At 38.6% G+C, this 21,435-nt stretch overlaps 1 protein-coding gene across 3 annotated transcripts in view; it reads right to left on the reverse strand.

Annotated features, from left to right (window-relative positions):
* LOC135226540 (tetratricopeptide repeat protein 4-like) overlaps nt 1-21,435 on the reverse strand; it is a 119,819-nt gene continuing 98,384 nt past the window's right edge. For 2 of the 3 annotated variants that reach the window (XR_010317244.1, XR_010317248.1), the window contains exons 5-10: nt 14,092-14,294; nt 12,377-12,553; nt 5,315-5,424; nt 1,493-1,663; nt 341-569; nt 1-95 (exon numbers count right to left, since the gene is read on the reverse strand). Coding sequence is in view for 1 of the 3 variants with exons in the window: in XM_064266205.1 (XP_064122275.1) it covers nt 8-95; nt 1,493-1,663; nt 5,315-5,424; nt 12,377-12,553; nt 14,092-14,294 (749 nt within the window). In the remaining 2 variants the exon portion in view is untranslated. The remainder of the gene's footprint in view (nt 96-340; nt 570-1,492; nt 1,664-5,314; nt 5,425-12,376; nt 12,554-14,091; nt 14,295-21,435) is intronic. The other variant, XM_064266205.1, reaches the window with a different exon arrangement.

The raw sequence follows: 21,435 nt of genomic DNA on the forward strand, positions 1-21,435 counted from the left end.
TACATGTTCAATTATATTTGTTTATAAATTCTGACATAAACTTGCTTCCTTCAACCACTACGATAAGTCCTGGAGTGCCACCAATTACGCGGTACCTGGAAAAAAAAAAAGTAAAGTGCTGTGCTAAATTTTTAAATTAATCAAGTGATGGTGAATTCTTGGATGGCCACTACACTGATCATATCAGCTAATGAGCTCAAAATTATTCCCATGAAAAAGATCACAGATTACCTAATTACTGCTTACTACTTCTATAATACAGTAGTAGTTAATGTTTCCATAAGGGAACACCATTAATTTGAAAAAATTATCTTGCATATACGTAGTACTCTTTTCTTACGCTACAGAAGTAAGGCAGTCCCTGGTTATCGGTGGGGATTCCATTCCCAGGGGTGTGCCAATAAGTGAAAACCGCCGTTAACCAAATCTCTGCGATTTATGGTGCCATACGCACCCTTATGGCCCCGATAACCGGAATTTGGCCCGTTATGGAGCCATAAATCACTGATGTTATAGTGCTAGACAAGCCCCATACAACCAGATCGCTGATAACCCGGGACTGCCATAAACTGAAACAATAAATTTTAACATTCTGTAACCATCAGACATACGAGATTCATTTCTTTTTCAGTGACCACGTCTGCTGCAGAGAAAAGTGCAGACCTTAATTACACATCATACATTTTTGCTTTGTTTACTACTAGTATCTCTCAGCTTTGTTCCTAGCCTATAAATAGCTATTTAACAGTCCAGTGTGTTCCAAGGTAAAAGACGTTCTACCTCTAATGTCTATCACCAAAACATAACACACTGCTTTGATCTCTACCACCATATACTATTCTTATATAAGGCATCAAAATTCTCAAAGTACATTACACAATCCTAATCATCTCTCATGACACCATCCGAGTTCACACCTCGGCATTCACATGGTATGGCCACTTTCCTGAATTTACCTTTTACTTTGCTTCTTTTCCAGTCATTGCAAGTTTTGTTTTGCTTACACTGATTTTCAATCCTCTCTTCTCTACTCTTCCATCTTTCAAACTATTCCAAATCTTTTTTTCCACGTCTGGTCCTAACCCTCCCTTCATCAGATTCTTTCATACAATCTGGTTAGTCCTTCACAAACTGGTTCTCAACCTGCTTTAAGCAAATTATTTTTGGTTCCTGATGGTCCTGAAGCTTATCCACTTTGATTTTTCTATGCGTATTACCTATCTGTTATGGGTTCACCTGTCATGCCAACATCCTCTGGCATGTATTCATTTCTTCTGTAGAAATATATATTTGCAATAAAAAAAATACAATTTATGGATTGCTAGTTAAGCTACAGGAATTATCTTCAAAGAGGAAACCTGTATTTTCTTGGACAACTGGATGTATATTTTACAGAAATTTGCCTACAGTTCAGTAACTGGGAGAGCAGACGACAAAGCTATCTAATAAAACATGTAAAAATACTTAATCTGCTCAACAATGTAACACTAACCTTGGATGTTGTAATACTTGAAGAAGACTACAATTGGTGTCCACCTTACAAAGTTTGTTGTCCTTGTCCTCAAAGAATACTCTAAGATTCTTTGCAAAATATTTGTGATCACTATCCCAAGGTGCAGGGGGAGCACCTGGTCCAAACATTACATTCAGGTGGTCAGCAATGCTAGAAAGATAGAATAATCATTTTGTTCAAATATAAAAATGGCAAGGATTGAATATTTTCCACATGAAGGAGGTTATACATTGTTAACAAAATTAACTGCCACTCATTATTAAGATTTAGTAACATGTTAAACTTTGTTCTAAACTACTGTTTAATTATTTGGTTCTTGTGATGGATATATAAGGGAGACCTTTTTTTTTTTTTTTTTTTTTTTTTTTTTTTTTTTTTTTTTAATGGGTACTAAATAATAAATTTATATTTTTTTCTTTAATTCTTTTTTTTTCTTTCTTTGAATAACTTCAGCTGAAAACCCTTATGGACAGGGTTAACAGTCTAAACCCATTGGGTCTCCATAAGAAAATCAACCAACAAACAGACAAGTTACAGGAAAAGGTGATTAAAAATGAGGGAATAGAAAATACGGCTAACACCGATAGTGTGCATGAAATTCAAGAGATGTCAACAAAGAGCAGGAACGAATTTGCTCCTTACCTAAATATTTGGATATCAGAATATTCCACAATTACACTACGCAAATTATTCCACTTGTTAGTTGAGAAAGATAAAACTCATAGCAAACTTGGTATTAAACCTGATGCTAATAACATTAAAATGTGTGCAGCAAGAGTCTGCCTAGTTCTGCAAGCAAAAACATCTAAGTAAATAAGAATGCAGAGGATGTTTGTCATTGTAGTACATTTTATGCAGCCCAGAAGGGGAGTACTTGTGTGGTGCACTGTAGGGATTACTTAAGATTTGTTGTAGTGTGTCTTTGGCCCCTAGCTGCAAACCCTTTCATTCCTATTACTGTACCTCTGTTAATATTGTCTTTCTTCCATCTTGCCAACCATCCTCTCCTAACAATTATTCACAATGCAACTGTGAGGTTTTCCTCCTTTTACACCTTTCAAACCTACCTACTATCAATTTCCTTTCCAGCACTAAATGACCTCAAAGGTCCCAGTGCTTGGCCTTTGGCCTAAATTCTATATTCAATTAAATTCAATACATTTTATCCAACAAAGAAAATGAAATATAAGTTTATGCCACAAATCAACAATAAGTTAGCAAAATACACTTTACTCATGACAACTCTTTCCAAGAATTTAAGAGGAGAGTCGGCAGGGGAAGACGCTGAATGGTGCTTCAAACAAGGAAGAACGAAAATAAAGCTAATACAGACTTCTTCCAAATAGTACATTCTAAAACACTCCTACAAGATACCAACTTCTTGATGAACAGAGGAAGTAATTTTCTTTGTTTTTCAAAAGGTCAAATCAATTTACACCTATTATCTTAAAAAAGTGACTGACCTTTAAACCTGTACCATTTAACTGTAAATCAGGATGCAAAGGCAAAAGTCTTCTGGATAAACTAAATATCATACTACAAGTTTTAGAAGGTTTACACTTAATTCCCCAAAGACTCTTCCACTCATAAATGTTCCAGATCTTATTTAAGGATTCTGCAACCACAGACCTAAGGAAAAGAGAACACAGCTTGAAGAGCAGCATTATCGGTGTACATAATGAGTTTGTCCTCCAGAACTAGCCACGTCACTACAATAGATGATAAATAGCGAAGGTCCAAAAACACTTCCTTGAGGAATGACTGATATTATTAAATTTACTATACAGGTCACCAACACCAACCCTTTGGGTTTGGCCTACTACAAATTAGTTTTAAATAACAATAAAAGATATACCAATTTCTAGTAATCTTAGTTGGTAGATAAATGCTCCATGAATCACACTGTCTAAGGCTAACTAAAATCTAAACCAAACATGCATGCCTCTGAACCCTCATGATTAGCATTCTGCAAGACAGCAGACATTGATAAGTGCATCACAAGTACCAAGGTCTTTATGAAACTAACAGTAATACTGGTAGCAGGTTTTTATCTTCAACAAACTTACAAAGATGCATACTGAGTAGCTTCTCAAAATCATACTAAATCTTCAGTATCACCAATGTGAGGCCACAGTATTGAATGACTAAAGTACATATCAACTTCACACTGTAATGTATTAACATACATTTTTCAAATGGGATTAAAAATAATTAATACCTCAATTTGGGTATGCTATGAACTTTCTATGAGGATTTATCACCAAGATTCATCCAAGATTCTATCTGGCAAAGTTATGGATAGTCTATCTGGTAAAGTTATGGATTTGGATAGATATCACCATTACATACAACTTTCCTAATGTTTTTGACAATACGATTCATTGCTTATCCTTAATATTTTTGCCTCATTACAAACCATGGCTAAATTGATCATTTTGCCTGTATCAAAAGATAATAATTTTCCATGTACTATAAACAGACTCAAACTAGAAACTGGCTGCAAGTAAGAGCCCCAGGGAATGGTCCCTACCTTCTTTGGTAACTCCTTGGTTACAAGCTGATACTAAATGTTACAGAATCAGCATGGATTACAAAACTGCAGCAAAACCTTGGTTACATCTTACTGGAGTCAGCGGACTTGCCGACATTTGATAAATGAAGAGTATCCTAAGAGTCTGAAAGCAGACAAAGCTGTAAATAATTTTCTATTCACCTAGATGACTTGTGGTCATCCGGGTAAAAGAGAAGACAGAATATACTAAGAAGGAAAAAAATGGCCTAGGGTAACATCAACCACTGTTCTACAGATTGCCGAAAGGAAAGCTCTTGCTTCCAACTGCAAGATGAGTCAAGTTAAACTGATCCAGAATCTAAAATGTACTCAGACCAAATCCATGACAATCCACACTCATAGAATGTAATCTACTAAAAGTATAATGATCCGACTACAACAGGACATAATTTCACATTATTTGTCTTTATAAAAATAGAATAAATGAAAATTGAGACAATTAACTGAATGGATACCAAATTGGAGCTTTAGATAATTTAAACATTAAAAATCAAGGAAAAAAGTCAGCAAACGCAATATTGGCATATGAAAAAAACTATTTATCAAATACATAGTGCAGTATAGTAGAAAAATACACTGCTTCTCCTATCATTTACTACAAAAAAAACCCCACACAGTAAAATGCATACACTATGAGGAAAGACCACCATCAAGTTGTCACCCACACAATCATTTGTCAGCTAGTGGGTATGCAGCAAATAAAACACCAACATCCAGAATACTTATGTAGTTTCATAAAACACAATACTAAGTGCCATTGAGTTCTAGGCAACTAATATACAAGAGAAAAATCAGTATCTTAACACACTTTGAAAAGATAGGCTATCTAGATCATGTTTTCAATTGTACAATTTTCCTTTGGGAATGTTCTGTGCATAAAACACATGCATGTTAAATAAAATAATTATTTTAAAAAGCAACGAAATTATCCAATTCTAACATACTATTGAGATACACAACACTTCTTTATATCCAAAGAATATTTCCCTGTCCATTATATCATTCCGTAGTGGAGAGAAAAAAAACCCATGAGAACACAGCCCAGTAGGAATATATGGAAGCTCATTATCTGCAGGTGTTAAAGGAATACAGCATTGTTTAAAAATTTCCTCAAGAAATAATCAACAGTTATAAAGCTACATTTCACTCTCTTTTGCATTTTTAGTAGAGAGAGATAATCTGAGATAAAATAAGCTCTATACAATGAAAATGTATTAAGTTTAACTTACCAATCATTTTCTGAAAATTCTTGAACAAAATCTGTTTCTTGATATTCTGGATATATGAACATCACAGGCCACACTAGTTCTCCATTCTCACCTAGGTGAACACATGAACCCTAAATGCAGATGAAAGAAGAATGAGAAAAGCTCCCAAAAAACATTTGGCAAAACACAGGCAAGTTTGCATCAATATTAACCTACTAAGAGAATCTCAACTGGCAAGCTAATTACTATGTACTTCAACCCAATTCTACATCTATTCAACAAATTCATCCACACTCTTCATTACCAGTTTAATTATTTGCAGACCTTCTGTGATCCTCCAAACAATTAAGATGGAGTTTATTCATAAACAAACAAGAAAATGCATAACTGGTTATGATATCTTATCAAAACAAAACCAAAGTATTCAGTATCATTACTTAATAAGGTGACTTGGGACATCACCAAACCGCACATGATTTTCGCCTCTGACCTTTGGTTTTGTGACGCCAAGGCATTTATCCAGAAAATAACCATTTTTCAAATTCTATCTCCTCCCTTTATATTTAATATTAAGACCTGGGATTACTACCATATATAGACCTGATGTAGACCTCCAATCAAATGAAGTTTTTTTTTTTTCTAAAAGTCATTTTTTTTTGTTAAGATATGAATTTTTCATTATGGTAAAAAAATAAAACCCTATAAATCAGGAAAAAAAATTTATAAAAAAAAAAGATGAAACAAAAATTGGAAAAAAGGGCTCTATTTGATTGTTCTATAATGTCTTTCTAAGATATATACCGAATTTCAATGCTATAGCTTTAAAACTAAGTGAGAAGATAGAATTTGAAGGTCAATAAGTATAGTTTTGAGATACGGGCGTTCAAAGTTTTCCTTTGTATTTTTATAAAGACAATTTTAATAAATGATTATTATGAATGTATATTTTTCATTTGGGTATTATAAATTAAAACTATGTTATTTATCATAATTTAATCATAAATAATCCCTTTGCTCATATATCATAGACTAGGGCACTGCGTCAGGCAAGACAGGGCACTCCTTCCTACGCAACTCCCTCTCTCTCTCCTTCACTAACTCGGCTTAGTACAGCAAATTTTCTTCTTCTGTATGTTAGCGAGATGTTTTCCATGTATTTTCATCTTTGGCACGATGAAATTCTTGCAGAAACATAGATAAACAAACGTAAAAGCAAGAGAATGTCAGAGGTGGAACTCGAATGTGTACTCTCTTTTTACAAAGACAATGTTAATAAATCATGATTATTATGAATTTCACATTCCTTTTTGGGTATTAATAAACCAAAACTATGATATTTATCATAAATGAAGATCACTTTGCTCAAAGATCTAAGCCTGGGCACAGTGTGACGTGTGTGTCAGGCAAGACGGGGGCGTTACACTACACACCCCTCCCTCTCTCCCTTCACTAACTACGCTAATATCGCGTATATGGTGATATTCTGTAATCATATTAGAGCGAATTTTCTTCGTCTGTATGTTAGCAAGATGTTTTGCTTGTCTTTTCCTTATTGGTATGATGAAATTCTTGCCAAAACAAATATATCTGTTCAAATAACCAACCAATGTAACCACTTATGCAGGTTTGTTATCATCCCTCCCTTTCCTTGCTGAAGAGAGGAATGTTTGCTACTGAAAGGGAACTTCATTCATTAATGATTACTCAAACAGCATGGCCACTGCACTTGCTTAAGTGAAGAAGATAGAAAGAAGAAAAATAAAGAGACCAGTCATCTCATTCATTTCACACCATCATCAAACTGTCCCATCAGGGGCACGGGATGAGCAACACAACCTGTTGAGCAGCCACCACTGGACCTAAGGAAAAAAGTGTCCAAGGATCTATGGGCAATTTCTTTCAAGAAGAAGAAAGTAAACGTGGTTTGGTGACACCATAGACCAGCATTCAGTATTCTATGAAGATAAATTTTTCTTGAATGCTAAAGAGGAACTCAACCCTCTGAGGACATGCACTTTTGCATGCCCAATACTGGCTGAAGCAACTGATGATGACTAATAAGCATTCATGATCGTTTCTCATATCCAGAACAAGATTACATTCTTGGGCACTTCTTTCTTGACCTGGACTGTGCTAACAAAAAGTCTTACATCTCTGTCTGAGATGTAGAGTCCTCTTTAGATAAGCATGCAGTGTTCCGACAGGACATAGCAACATTTCGTCAGGGTTATCGCCAAGTCTCCCAAAAAAGGTATAGAAAAGGAGACTATGCTTTCATCATGAACAGAGGGATTTTTCGTCTTAGCAACGAATTTTGGGACAAATTCGAAAGCTATTGACTTCCATCCCCTAGTATGTCTGACATCATAAGACAACCATGTAATCTGCCTACCCTTTTGGCTGAAGCTCAGGCTGGGAAAAAGTTGTCTTCTGGGTCAACAGTCTACTATTTGTAGCCCATCGCAACAGTTCATGGGGAGCTCAAGTAAGGCTAGTCAGTACAAGAGTAAAATCTCAACTGGGAGAAATTAATTCTCTAGGGGAACATGACTGCTCAATGCTCTTAATCAGCACAAATATCTCCTAAGATGTAGTTATATCCCCGCCCCTCAAACGAAAAACTAAACCAAAGCAGCCCTGTAGCCCTTTATGGCTGAAACGTAAGTTGTTTTTCTGTTCTGAGAACAACCAGGAATCAGCTTCTGTTGAACAGAGGTTCTGAGAAGAGAGGTACCCCATCTACGACACCAATCACAGTGAACGGACCACTTTCCCTGATACACAGACTAAACTTTCCGAGATAACCTCTCAACCAAGATGCTGTTCTTAAAGAAAAGCCTCTTGCTCGCAGGAAATACTTTACAAGTCTCTATCCATAAAGAGTTAGGGACTACCGACTGATGATACCTCTCCACATGAGGTTGACAAAGTAGATTGTGCCAGGGAGGTATCTCTCTCAGTACATCTGACAGCAGCAACAGATCCGGAAACCATTCTCCGCTACTGTGAACGTGTCTGGGACTACTGAACGATAGACCTCTAGTTTCCTGTTGAATTTTAGAGCAAAGAGGTCTATCATTGGTCTCCCCCACATGCCAAACAGCTTGTCTGCAATCTCTTGGTGCAGACCAGAATCTGTGTCTGTCTGCTTCGTTTGTCACCCACTAAATTTCTTTTGCCTGGAATGTACCTGGTTATCAGGTCCACTCATTTGTTTACAGCCCATTCATGTAACTGGATCATTAGATGAAGTTTACAAGACACCAGTTCCCCCTGTTTGTTCACATAAGCTACTATTGTTGTGGTGTCCGACATCAGTACAATAGTGCCCTGTCACCCTCTCCTGAAACTGCTGAAATGCTAGGAAAACTGCCTTCAACTCCAGCACATTGACGTGTAGTTGACTGTCCTGCTGATTCCACTCTCCAGACATCAGCTATTCCTCTAGATCAGCTCCCCAACCTTCAGAAGAAGTTTCTGGAACAGTGAAAGTTCCACAGAGGGTGAATTGAGGGGCATCATCACTGTCAGATTGTTGTCATCCGCCACCAAAGTAGATCGCTTCTGATCTCCGACGACAAAGGGACTTGCATGTGAGGGGGATCTCTTGCTGGAGACCAAAACTCCTTTAGTCTCCACTAAAGTGATCGTAGTAGATGTAGGAAACTGTGAGGAATTAGTTTCTCAAAGAAGTCAAAGGCAAGAGCTACTGTCCTGAACTTCTCTATCTTCTGCTCAGATAGAAAAACTCTCAATGCAGCAGTGTATCACCATTCCCAGGTATAGAATCTTCTGATTGGGAATTAGGTTAGACTTTTCTAGATTTACCATAATGCCTAAACTGTGGCAAAACAAGTAGTTGATCCTTGTCTTGAATCAGTTTTTCCTTGGAACTCGCTAAGACCAGCCAGTCGTCGAGATATCTTATAAGTCTGAACCCCTGAGAATGAGCCCAAGCAGAAACCAAAGCCCTGTCACCCTCTCCTGTGAACACCTGCAGAGACTACGTCAAACCAAAGCAAAGGACCTTGAATTGGAACAACTTTTCCCAAAGACTGAAGCAAAGAAACTTCCGAGAGGAAGGATGGATGGGGATCCGGAAGTATGTGTCATTCAAGTCTATAGTCAGCATAAAGTCGTCCCTGACCGCTGCTATGACTGTTCTTGGAGTCTCAATTTTGAACTTCATCTTCCTGATGAACATGTTCAACATTGACAGATTCTATGACTGACCTCAAATTGTCATTGGTCTATGGAACCAGGAAAATTCGGCTGTAGAATCCCGGCAAAGGACACTTTACTTGCAACACTGCTCCATTCTCTTTCAATCTTCACATCCTCTTGCAGTACTAGGCATTTTTGAGATCTTTGATTGTAAGACAGGTCCAGGAAAGGGCGAACTGAAAGAATAACATTAAGGTCAGTAACTTACCCAAAGGACATTTACTAACCACGACTCCACCCCGTAACTCTGCCAGATAGCCTAATAGTTCACCAGTCATCACCCCACTGGTGGCAATGAGTGGGGAGAAGCGCCCACTCTATCATCTAGTACCTATGCAGCTACCCCTATTTCCCCTACCTCTTGTAGCCCTGCTCTGAAAGAGCTGTTGTTGAGCAGGCTCCTTCCTACATCTGTCAATGGCCACCTCTAACCTACCCTTTGGCAACAGCAATCAAGACTAAAATATACCACTCCTTAGTGACAATAAGGAATTCACATCTACAGACCAGGCCACCTTGGCTATTGCATCCCTTCTCATCAAAGGAATATTTGCCCATACATTAGCACTCAGATTCGTTATGCATGAGATGGTCTTAGGCCCAGATTGGAGAAATCTGATAAAAAGCTATATCATCCATCGAACTCCTTATCGGAGCAGACAAAGTGATTTTGGTCATAGTTGTAGACCATAAATACAACCAAGATGCTGTCTGGAGGATTGAAGATGCTGTCATCTCTAAAGCAGCCACTTCTTCAAACATTAGAGAGGGACACCTAACCTGATCAAAAGTTTCTAACCTGATCCAAAGTTTAGCCAGGTCTTAATTGCACAAAGTCTGGATTAATCTGCCTACTCACTAGTGGAACAACAGGTGTACTAGAGGTGTACTATACTCTTGTTTTTTTCCATCTGTCCATCCGCCTGTGGTGTTTTTGTATGGTAACACTGCATCCCGGGCTTTAGATAGTTGCATTCAGCTTACATTCAACGATTATAATAATATCCTATTTCGAATATTAATGGTGTAATTCGCATACAGTAAATTATTAAAACACTTTTCAGTTGCAAATGTACACCCAGATATCCTTTTATTTACCTAAAACTTACACATAGCGTAACTATCTAAAGCCCAGGACGCAGTGTTACCATACAAAAACACCACAGGCGGATGGACAGATGAAAAAAACAGAGTATAGTATAGTATCTCCTATGATGAAGAGGAGGAGCTGGAAGAAACTTGAAAGATCTGTTCGACCTTAATGAGTTATCCTCTCCTGCAATCAACAAATTCACGTCGTAGAACCAAATCTACATGACTGGAGCAAGGCAACTAAAAAGCACAGTCTTAAAATCCTTTTTATGTCCTAGCACCGCTTCGATACCTGCGAGAACAATCCTGGAAGGAGTTTCAGTCCTCTTAGAGAGATTATTGAACTGATGAATAAGATCTATAACCTCTGCATAAGAGGAAAAGAAATTCTGGTTATCCAAATCCTCCACCTCATAAATAAAGAACCTCTCTCGTACGACGGACGTGAATCTTCCCACAGCCTGGTCACGTCACGTCCACAGCTCAGGGAAGACAAACGTTGGCCATGGTCCCTGATCTGTGATCCTGAATGTGAACGTCGGCTTCTTCTCACGTCCAACTGTTTCTTAGATGAACCATAACCGTGCCTACCCCAGCTCCTCGTTTATGACTCACTGCAGAGGAATCGCAAACACTACTGGATGAACACAACCTGGTCCAACAGATGACTACTAATACCATCTCCTATACGTAGGCCTAGAAACATCCCGGATGTTTACCAAGGCACCGATGTTCACCACTACAGTTGTTATCAGAAGAATCTGTAACCCAGGATCTCTTGTTTGAAGTGTTGACATCCTTCCTCTTAACTTTAATAGGCCAAACAGACAAAACAGGTACTACTTAGTGTTTCCTGTTAGCGAGAGGCCTTAGCATATCCACATACGTCCATACGGAATTTGAAGTCGTCCCAACGTCGTCCACAGCAGTAAAGTCACAATCCAGAGCTAAAGAGATAGAGGTCCGACTTAAGTACTACATACTATGCCTGTTGCCTTCTGAGGACGAACGAACGTGGGCAAACCACGTCCAGGAGTAGAAGACAGTGCCGATTCCAGAACATGTCTCTTGACTGGGATGTGACTGTCTTGGCCTGAATATGAAGAAGAAACAAGACCTTTTCTTGGCACTAGGATCAGACATGAAATCCCTGATTCTCCAATGCTTAGCCGGAGGCCGTACAGGGAAAACTGATGACTGCAACACTGACAACGACGAAAAGGAAGATGATGATGACACATGATATATGTCTCTTCTTCTTAAAGCACGAATACACTTTTCTTCAATCACTGAATTCAGTCTTTCCAACACTGCCTTGACTAGGAAATCTGCAGTTGGGATACTTGACGACATACTCAGAGCAGCAAGCTGTGACGTCACTAACACAGGCAAAGCTGATGGAGACGTCATGGAGGGATCTGGCTGTAACATCACAACAGCAGATGAATCATGTGAGGAGTATGTTGGTACTTTAGGCAGTTCCCCGATATCAGTGGCCTCAATTATCAGCAATCTGGTTTTATGGTGCTTGTCTAGCCCCCAAAATTGATGATTGTCTAGCCGATGCTAGAAGATTATCTTAAAAGTTACAAACCTAGGTTTGTTATTTGTATGAACAATGGAACATTTTACATAAGCACTACTTTTCTTAGCCACATGCACTTGAAAATTTGGTACCAATTAAGGAACAGTGAACCTGTATGTAGAGATAAGCATATCGTTTGAACCAACAAATGATAAAATTTTCTGTTTTCATGACAACCATACCTGTGCTGATGGATGGCATGGCTCCAAATCTGATAATTTTATTGATGATGAACCTTCCAGATATTTGCTTCCTAACCTGATACCTCGTTTCTGAATTGCTTGTATCAAGTTCTCTTCTTGTAATTGAACTTTCTTTTCCTCTTGGACCTTCTTTCGAGCATCTCTGTCTTGTAGTTTCTGTAAATATACAGTTTTGAATATTTTATTTCAAAGAAACCACCCACTGCCCTCTTTAAAATGCCCATTTTTCATGTCTCCCAATTAGAAACCCCAACTACTGAAGCTGCCTTGTTGGTGATGGTTAATGACAGCTGAGGAACACTAACTTGCTCTTCCCATTTTGCTTGCACCCCTCAGCAAATAATTCATCAAAGATGATCTGCACATACCTGAAAAGCTTGCAGGGTACTAGTCATAGTGCAACAAGAAATTCACGGCACTATGTGGAAGCAGTTTACATCTTTTAATCATAAAATTGTTCTGATGTTTCAAAAGTTATACTATCTATAAATATTGCTTCAAAAATGTCAACTGAAAACAGGCAACTGAACACTACATAACTGAAATTCCCCGAGACTGGCTGACATTTTCATTTAAGTGAGAAATAGACCGGAATAATTTATGCAAAGTTAAAAGTTTCCTCTGTCCCAACTTCCTTATTAGGTAAGCAGTCCCAGCCTTACATCAGACTGCATACACCAAGTCATACGTGGATAACGACTAAAGCAAAAAGAATGGGAATTGTACAATTCATTTTATACTTTATAGACTAAAGAAAAAAGAATGGGAATTGTACAATTCATTAATACTTTATAATCAAAGGCTCACATACATAGTTGGAAAGATTTTCTTTTAAAACCTGACTTACTGGCAACACAATCTTTTTTCTAATAAACTCTTCTCCCTTGTGAATAAAATTTCAAGTGTGTGTCAGAGAACAAAAAACAAGTGACAAAGAGCGCAGAATATCTTAGCCAATATTTTTACATCACCTTTCCCTTTGACATAGGATGGAATTCTAATAGTCTCTGCACTATCTGAATATCTCTTCTAATAACCTTGTTCCATAGCCTTGGCTTTGCACTCATTGTTCACTCTTTCTTCTAAATACATTTCCAAACCATACCAATACATTTTCTAGCTTTAGTCTAATTTTTTACTTAAATTTTAATTAATTAATTGAATTTGCATTTCCTTACTCGACACATATCAGATGCCCCTAGAATCCGTGAATAGTTGAAAACACTATAAAAAAGCTTAAAACTGCCTATTTTATCTAGTTAAAACTCAAGAAAAACCAACTAAAAATTTGTATACCTGGTTTTTTTAAATAGATTTATTACAAAAAGTGCACTTTATGATGAAATTGATAAAAAACAGGAATTTGTGGATATTTCTCACATAAAAATACAGCAAATAGGCAAATTTTCCGTGAATAATGGGGGTACGTATTATGTTCCAGAGAGAAATCCGCGAATATCAAAGTCTGTGAATCCAGAGTGCGCAAATACGGAGTGGTTCACTGTACTTGCTTTATAGGCAATTTGTTTCAGATCAAACAGATCTAACCAAAGAATTTAAAACAAAAACAACAGCCTTTGTGAGCACAGATATAATCTGTAAATGAAGATTAAGATATGCATGAACACATATCTGACAAAAGAATTAAGAATTATGGTTATTTGGTTTTAAGATGAACAGATATTGTATATTACCTTTTCCTTCACAGCAGTCTGTCTGGCACTTTTTAATTTCTGGTTTGCAGCATCTAACTGAAGGCCAATATCACACCATGATATGACTTCATCCCAAGATTTCAGTTTTGTGGTGCACTCAACTGCACGTAAAATTGCTTTCACATAATTTGGATTAAATTTAATTGCCTTTTCACAGTCTTTCACTGCTGATCTATAATTTCCTGAAAATAAAATAAGAGAATAATCTGAATGAAACAACTTCGAAGCTTTCTACATTCCTGTTCAGTAATTAACAACATTGAAATAAAAGTACTGTACTGTTACTTTCTTATGCAACAAGTAATTAAAAACTAAGTAGTTAACAACAATGAAATTCACTTTTGTCACAAAGTACATGCATATGTACATGCAGACCCAACTTATCAGTGATCCAGTTTTACGGAGCTTGTCTAGTGATGAAAATCAGCAATTTTCTGGGCTTTTCAGGGCTGACGGGCAATGACTTCCACTTACCAACGCCAATACCCAAAAACTATTTTCAGGCCTTTTTGGTACCGAAAATATTGCCAATTTTCAGTGCCAATAAGCTGCTGAAAATATTGAAGATTTTCAGTTATCACGCTATCGGAACAGAACCCTTGCCAATAACTGGGGACTCCTGTAATTTGATAAAAACTTAATTTCTAGTACAAACTTTTTCCTAAACACTCCATTCCAAAATACAGGCAGTCCCTGATTATCAGTGGCCTCGGTTATGGGCAATCCAGTTTTATAGTGCTTGTCGTGCGATGACAACAACTGGATTTTTGGTGCTACTTCCACTTATTTGCGCCGATCCCCAGTTATTGGCTCCAATATCTGGTTATTGTCTACATAGTTCTCTGAAAATTATTGTCAGAAACTAGCAACCTCAGAAAGCTAAGTCATGTCTGCACTGCAAGTCAATGCAGATCCCATGAGCTTTGTTGCAGCCGGAGTTGAACAGTAAATTTACATGTCCGTGGTTTCATCATCTCTGGTTACTGTACTTCTGACTGCATTGCTTTTGTTTGTTATGCATGTGGCTGCATTAGCTGCATTACTTGTAGTTACATGTCCTTTGTCAGCTACACTAATGAGAAACTGATTCTTTCTGGTCACATTTTAAGACCATCCAATAACAGCATCCATTATTTTTATTAGACACAAGTTACAGGTCCCTTATATTATCGCCTCTTACAGACAGTCCCTAATTCAAGTATTTTCCTTGTTTATAATTAAACAGTCTACACATACAATATTCCAGTTTTGAATTTCTTTTTTACTTGTGAAATAAATTTTCACATTAACATTTTAAATAAGACAAGTTTCTCAAATAAAGTCTGAATATTTTTTATTTTTTTTCTTATTATTATTATTATAATTATTTAAAAAAAAAATTTTACCTTCTTCTCAGGATTAATCCCTGAGAACTAGCCCAAGAAGAGGCTCAGAGGTCTGGAAAAACTAAGCCCTATTAATAATAATAACATTCAAGCACAAATACAGAAAATCTAAACTACACAAAATCACAATTTTTGAAAGTAAATTTTATTTTCCCTAGCTATACAACCCTTTTAAATAAGACAGGTTTCTCAAATAAAGACTAAATTTTTTTATTTATTTATTTAATTTATTTTTTATTTTTTTTTCTTATTATTATTATTACAGTAATACCTTGGGTTACGAATTTAATCCGTTCCAGAACCTGCTTCGTAACCTAAAAAATTCGTAACCCAAATGGATTTTCCCATAAGAATGTTATAAAAAGCAAATAATGCGTTCCACCCGACCATGAATAACCATTTCAATTCATATTTTTCCATTTATTTTTGTTCACTAAGGTTGAAAATTCGTGTAGGAATTACATAAAATTATAAAATTGAAGAATGAAATTAAATATAAACACTAGATTTAATATGCATGCACAGTAAAACCTGAACTTTACCTTTGGCGAGTGTGGCTGCTGGCTTGACGGAGACGGGAGGAGGGGAAGGGTGAGGAGGAGAGGGTTAGGGCTTGGGGGGGAAATCTCCCTCCCTGAACACTTCTGGAAGACTTTCTGGTTCTTTCTCTAGAGAGCACCGTTCACTACGATCACTAATTTTACGCTTACGCAACACTAAGTTGTCTTTCACAATTTTGAAAAAATATTTTTCTATGAGCAAATTTTCTACATCGTCGAGAATATAAGGCCGTTGTTTCGTCAATACTGTGACACCTTTTGATGCTTTACTGGCTTTAATTTCTTCCTTTTTCTTCAAAATAGTGCAGATCGTTGATTGCGACCGCTTGAAGAATGCTGCAATGTCTTTCACGCACTCGCCTTTATCATGCATTTGGATAATTTCCTTCTCCATTTCGACTGTAATCATCTCCTTCTTTCTTATGCTTTCCTTCTTGCTGCTTGCCTTCGTCATCTTGGGAGCCATTGTCTTTAGTATTTGGGTAATAGTAATGTATAAGCACTATTACGGAAACACAACACGTGCGCAAATCACTAAGCAAATTTGAGAGCGTATCACGGACAGATGCGTTCAATCTTACCGCCAGCGAGATATTGAAAGAGTTATGGTTTAAAAAGGGTCAAGGGATGCGTAGGAGGAAGTCACGTGACCCTCGTTAAGTTTTGGCCGAAAAAATGCGTTCGCAGATCCCACGCTCATCCAATGTAAACAAAGCAGGCGTTAAGTTTTGGCCGAAAAAAATGCGTTCGCAGATCCCACGCTCATCCGATGTAAACAAATCAGGCGGCCTCCCATGATGGAAATTCGCGCATTCGTATTCCAAGCGAAATTCGTATTCCAGAATGAGGTCGTCACTTCGTAAGTTAAAAAATTCGTATACTAATCGGTTCGTAACCCAAAGTATTACTGTATTTATTTTTTTCCCTTCTCCTTCTCAGGATTAATCCCTGAGAAACAGCCCGAGAAGAGTCTACTTGAGACTCAGAGGTCTGGAAAAACTAAGCCCTATCAATAATAATAACATTCAAACACAAATACAGAAAATCTAAACAACACAAAATCACAATTTTTTAAAGTAAATTGTATTTTTCCTAGCTATACATCCCTGAGGTCCTTTACATAAGGAATTACTTTCAGCATAGGCTGGAATACGGCCGTTAAATTCTTGAACAAGGTGGTTAGGCAATAACTTCCGCCCGGTAGACGGGGCCTGCCTGGATGAAAACACTCCACTTTGAGTTTTGGCCCAGGTTTTAGATTGAGGGGTGGCATGAGGTGGGCATTTATGTAAAGGACCTCAGGTTTGTATAGTTAGAAAAATTAAAATTTATTTTCAAAAATTGTGATTTGTTCCAACACGATATACAAACACTCAGTCCTTTACATAAGGAAGACTCACTGATTGGTAGGAGAACTGACTGGAGTTCTGCACACCTGTATTATTCCTCCTGGTCGTGAGAGCGAGGAGGAGTGCCCTGCCTCTGACAACTTGATCGGAGTATAGGAGCTGCATGATCAAGAGTCAGACTTCTGGGCCTTTCCAAAATGAGTGAGGAATCATAACTCGTCCGAAAAAGGGTTGTGAAGAATATTTAGAGTCGGAGGCATTAATGCAAAGTTCTGGGATGGGTTTGCATTATTGCCAGTCTCCTTCCTCCCTTTGCCAGAGGAAGGAGCAGGACTGCTTCTATAATTCTGATAAGAAAAATAGAATGGAAGCTTGATGTCAAGCTTACTTCATCAATTGCCCGACCAGCCAGTGTACATTTGAGTCCTATCCCCAACCTGAAGGAAGAGGAGTAGAACTGCACACCATAGGCAAGATGCAACTTGTCTTCTTGAAGGAGCCGGATAAGTAAACACAACCTGTGAGCATCCACCACCTCTCTAAGGAAAAGAGGTTCCAAGGATCTGTGGGCAGACCCAAAGGAAGAAAGATATAAATATGGTCGCAATGCGACCTCATCTACCTTCCAGTCTGGCATACTCTTCTGAGTGATGAAATATACCCAGCCACTGGGCATATCCAACTGTAGAGAAGTCTCTCACGATCTCATAAGACTTGGAGAAAGACGTGTCATTGGACACTTCTGCATTGCCAGTCTGCAGTGGATAAAGGCATTGACACTCAAGGGTGTTGATCCTTCATATGTACAGCAACACACCAATGAAACAAAGTAATGACTGATCTGGATCAACCAATACAAAGTCCACCGCGCAGATCACAAAGGACTCGGTAACGTCAACAAATACCGATTGATTGCAATGCTGCGCATCCGAGATGTAGTCACAACATGACACCCACCTTTTGAAGGGTGATACTGAGAACAACCATACAAATCGTCTATCTTGTTCACCAATGATGTATAGAGAAGAGATGATGATTCTCATGAGGCATGTGCACATTAGACTAGAGTCAAGAGCCTTCTAGAGACCTAGGTCCCTGTGATGGCAAGACAGAAGTTTCTCATCAGTAGTTGAATCTCAACCAAGGAGAAACAATACTATATTACTTAGTGAATGACTAAGGTGAATGTGGACCTACGTCTTCACAGTTGTGTCTAGAGAAGTAAACTCTCACAATTCTGATCACAGAAAAAGTCCCGTCGATGACACAAACCAGTGAAGATGGCTCTAATCCCTGTTGTTTTACAGAGGACTCAAAAGGTTATTCAGCTATTTCATTGCTGTTCAGCGAGAAAGGCAGAGCTTACAACAAAGGCGGAGTCTTTCAGTAATGAAAACACAGGGATTGTACTGCCTGAAGAACTGCTTCTAGTGGGCTGGATCAGGAAGGAAGTTTCTACTTACTTTGAAAGCAGCGCTAGTCAGGCGGGGAACAGGCAAAGTCTTCCGTTATTCATTTACAATTTGGGGTGAACAAAGAATAATGGGGCAGGATTGATGGAAAAGAAGACTAGGCTACAGACTTCTGTTATACTTTGGTATTGTTTCTCGACAGGAGAAACAATACCAAACCGAGAAGAATCTCGGAAAGTGAGCAGTACTGAGGCAGAGCTGTATACCAATCGCTTGACTACTTATACTGAGCTGCCTTGTAGTGCATTTCATGATAGAATGCGTTTGGCTAGAACCATCGAGCGTAAAAAAAAAAAAAAAAAATACTCGAGCATCTGCATTTTAACTGAAATGGGAGGGAAGAAACCCACTTGTTCAGTGACGATTCAAATGTTGTGGTGTTGTTGGGAAACAATACCACCAGTTATCTCAAAATCAAAACCTGTAACTCTTGGGAGGCCCAAAAGGCTGTCCCAAGTTTCAGGTTAATTAAGAGAAGGTAATACAGTGGTCACCCCGTATTCACAGGGGACGCGTACCAGACCTGCCCGGGAATAGTTAGTTGGGACCCGTATAAAAATGCTTAAAACCTATTTTGTTAGTTAAAACTCAAGAAAAACCTACTAAAAATTCTTATACCTGGTTTTTTGAAGTTTTATCACAAAAAGTGCATTTTATGATGAAATTGATAAAAAAACATGAATTTGTGGATATTTCTCATAGGAAATCACCACGAACAGGCGAATTTTCCCCAAATAAAGGGAGGACATTTTCCAGAGAGAAATCCACGAATGCGCGAGTTCGCGAATCCAGAGAACGCAAATACGGGGGTCCACTGTATTTATCTCTGTCACATACCAGAAGAATTAACTTACAGATGTGCACCTGTTACTCGGACAATGCAACTGATAACAGTAGCATGTGGCGAGAGAAATATACTAGCCTATTTGTAGGTTCCTGTAAACTGCACTCCAGCCTAATTCTCCTTCATTCAAGGAACAAGAATAAGGACTGGAAGCACCACCTTCATTCTCTAATGAAAAGAGGAGCAAAGGTGAAGTTGTCCCGAAGGGAGACTTCTACAGTGATAACAGGATACCGAAGATGACTAGTTCAAGCCGAACTGGTTGTTCCCAAAACAGCAGCACTGGAGAGACCTTCAAACCTCTTGGTGCTATCCATTCTCAGCAGATTGACGTATGTTCGGTAAGATCCTAAGATCGAACCAAAAACATAAGTCTCTCGGGTTTGAACTCTGAGGAGTAGACTCCATAGAATTCCTCTTATTTCCTTGTTCATTCCAGTACAGCCAGGAAGTACAGGGGGAAAACAGAGACGAGGATTGACTGTTCTTCCCTGCTCTTCTCTGAACTTGCGATGTTCTCACTCTGTTAAAGGAAGCATTCATTTCCTACAACCATTTTGTTCGCACGAACACGAGCGAAAGTTGACTGGAGTTTAATGCAGTAAAAGCTGGCAAGAACTTGCCACTTCTTGCTACGCATCTATCTTTTCCGTGATTGAACCTCACAAAGAGGACTACACAAAGGACCTCCTCCTATCTCCTTCAAATGCCTTGTCCCAAGAAACAGCAACATTGATCTTAGCACCTGAAGAATAGCCATTCCTGGCTTTCACAGGTGGGTCTGAGCCACCAACGTGGCTTGGTCCCTTCTCTCGCCCTGCGCCACTATCATGATGGAGAGAAGACTACCTATCACTTACTCTGGATGTACACTTGGAAGACCCACACACGAGTATAGCCAACGCAGTCCCAGTTCTATAAGCAGCACCCTAGGAACCAGACAGGAGAAAGAACCTGGGTTTGAACTTCTGGGGCTCTTGAGACACTATATTTTGGGGATAGCGTCCAGGTTCCCGCTCCAGAAGAAGCAGGTGAGCCGGAGAGACAGCCATTTGCTTCCTCCCCAGGGAAAGGATGCAGACCTTTAGAAGTCTTGAGGCGAGATTTCTTAAGGTTTGATTTATATAGATTTTTGGCATTCTATCAAGCACTGGGGAAACTAAGGCAATTCAGCGCTGAAACATAAATTGACAGTAAAAGGTTTGAAAGGTGTTACAAGAGGAAAACCTTGCAGTTGCACTATGAAACAATTGTTAGGGGAGGTTGGACAGTAAGATGGAAGAAAGTGAATATGAACGGAGGTACAGTTAAAGGAATGAAAGTAGTTGCAGCTAGGGGCCAAAAGGACACTGCAAAGAATCTTAAGTAATGCCTACATTGCACCGAATAAGGTGCACTGACTGCACTACCCCCCTATGGGGAGTCTTAAGGGGCGGAGAATACCTTCCTCTTCATAGAACGTGGAACCTTTTGAAGAGGGAGGTTAGGAGGCGTCAGATGACAAAGACAAAAGACAATGACCCCGTGAAAACTCGCTGCAACATGGGAAGGGAGGGTGCTATGTCATGGCAAGGAACCACACCCATCAAGAGCAGACAGTTCATTCGTTACAGCAGCGCACTCACTTCGGCAGAGCTGTCTGGTCAAGCCGAGTTAAGTGAGCCGAGCAGATCACACTACATAATTAGGAGTGGTAGTCGTCAACAAAGAACT

Source organism: Macrobrachium nipponense, chromosome 20 (genome assembly GCF_015104395.2).
Source record: "Macrobrachium nipponense isolate FS-2020 chromosome 20, ASM1510439v2, whole genome shotgun sequence".
Classification (NCBI taxonomy): domain Eukaryota; kingdom Metazoa; phylum Arthropoda; class Malacostraca; order Decapoda; family Palaemonidae; genus Macrobrachium; species Macrobrachium nipponense.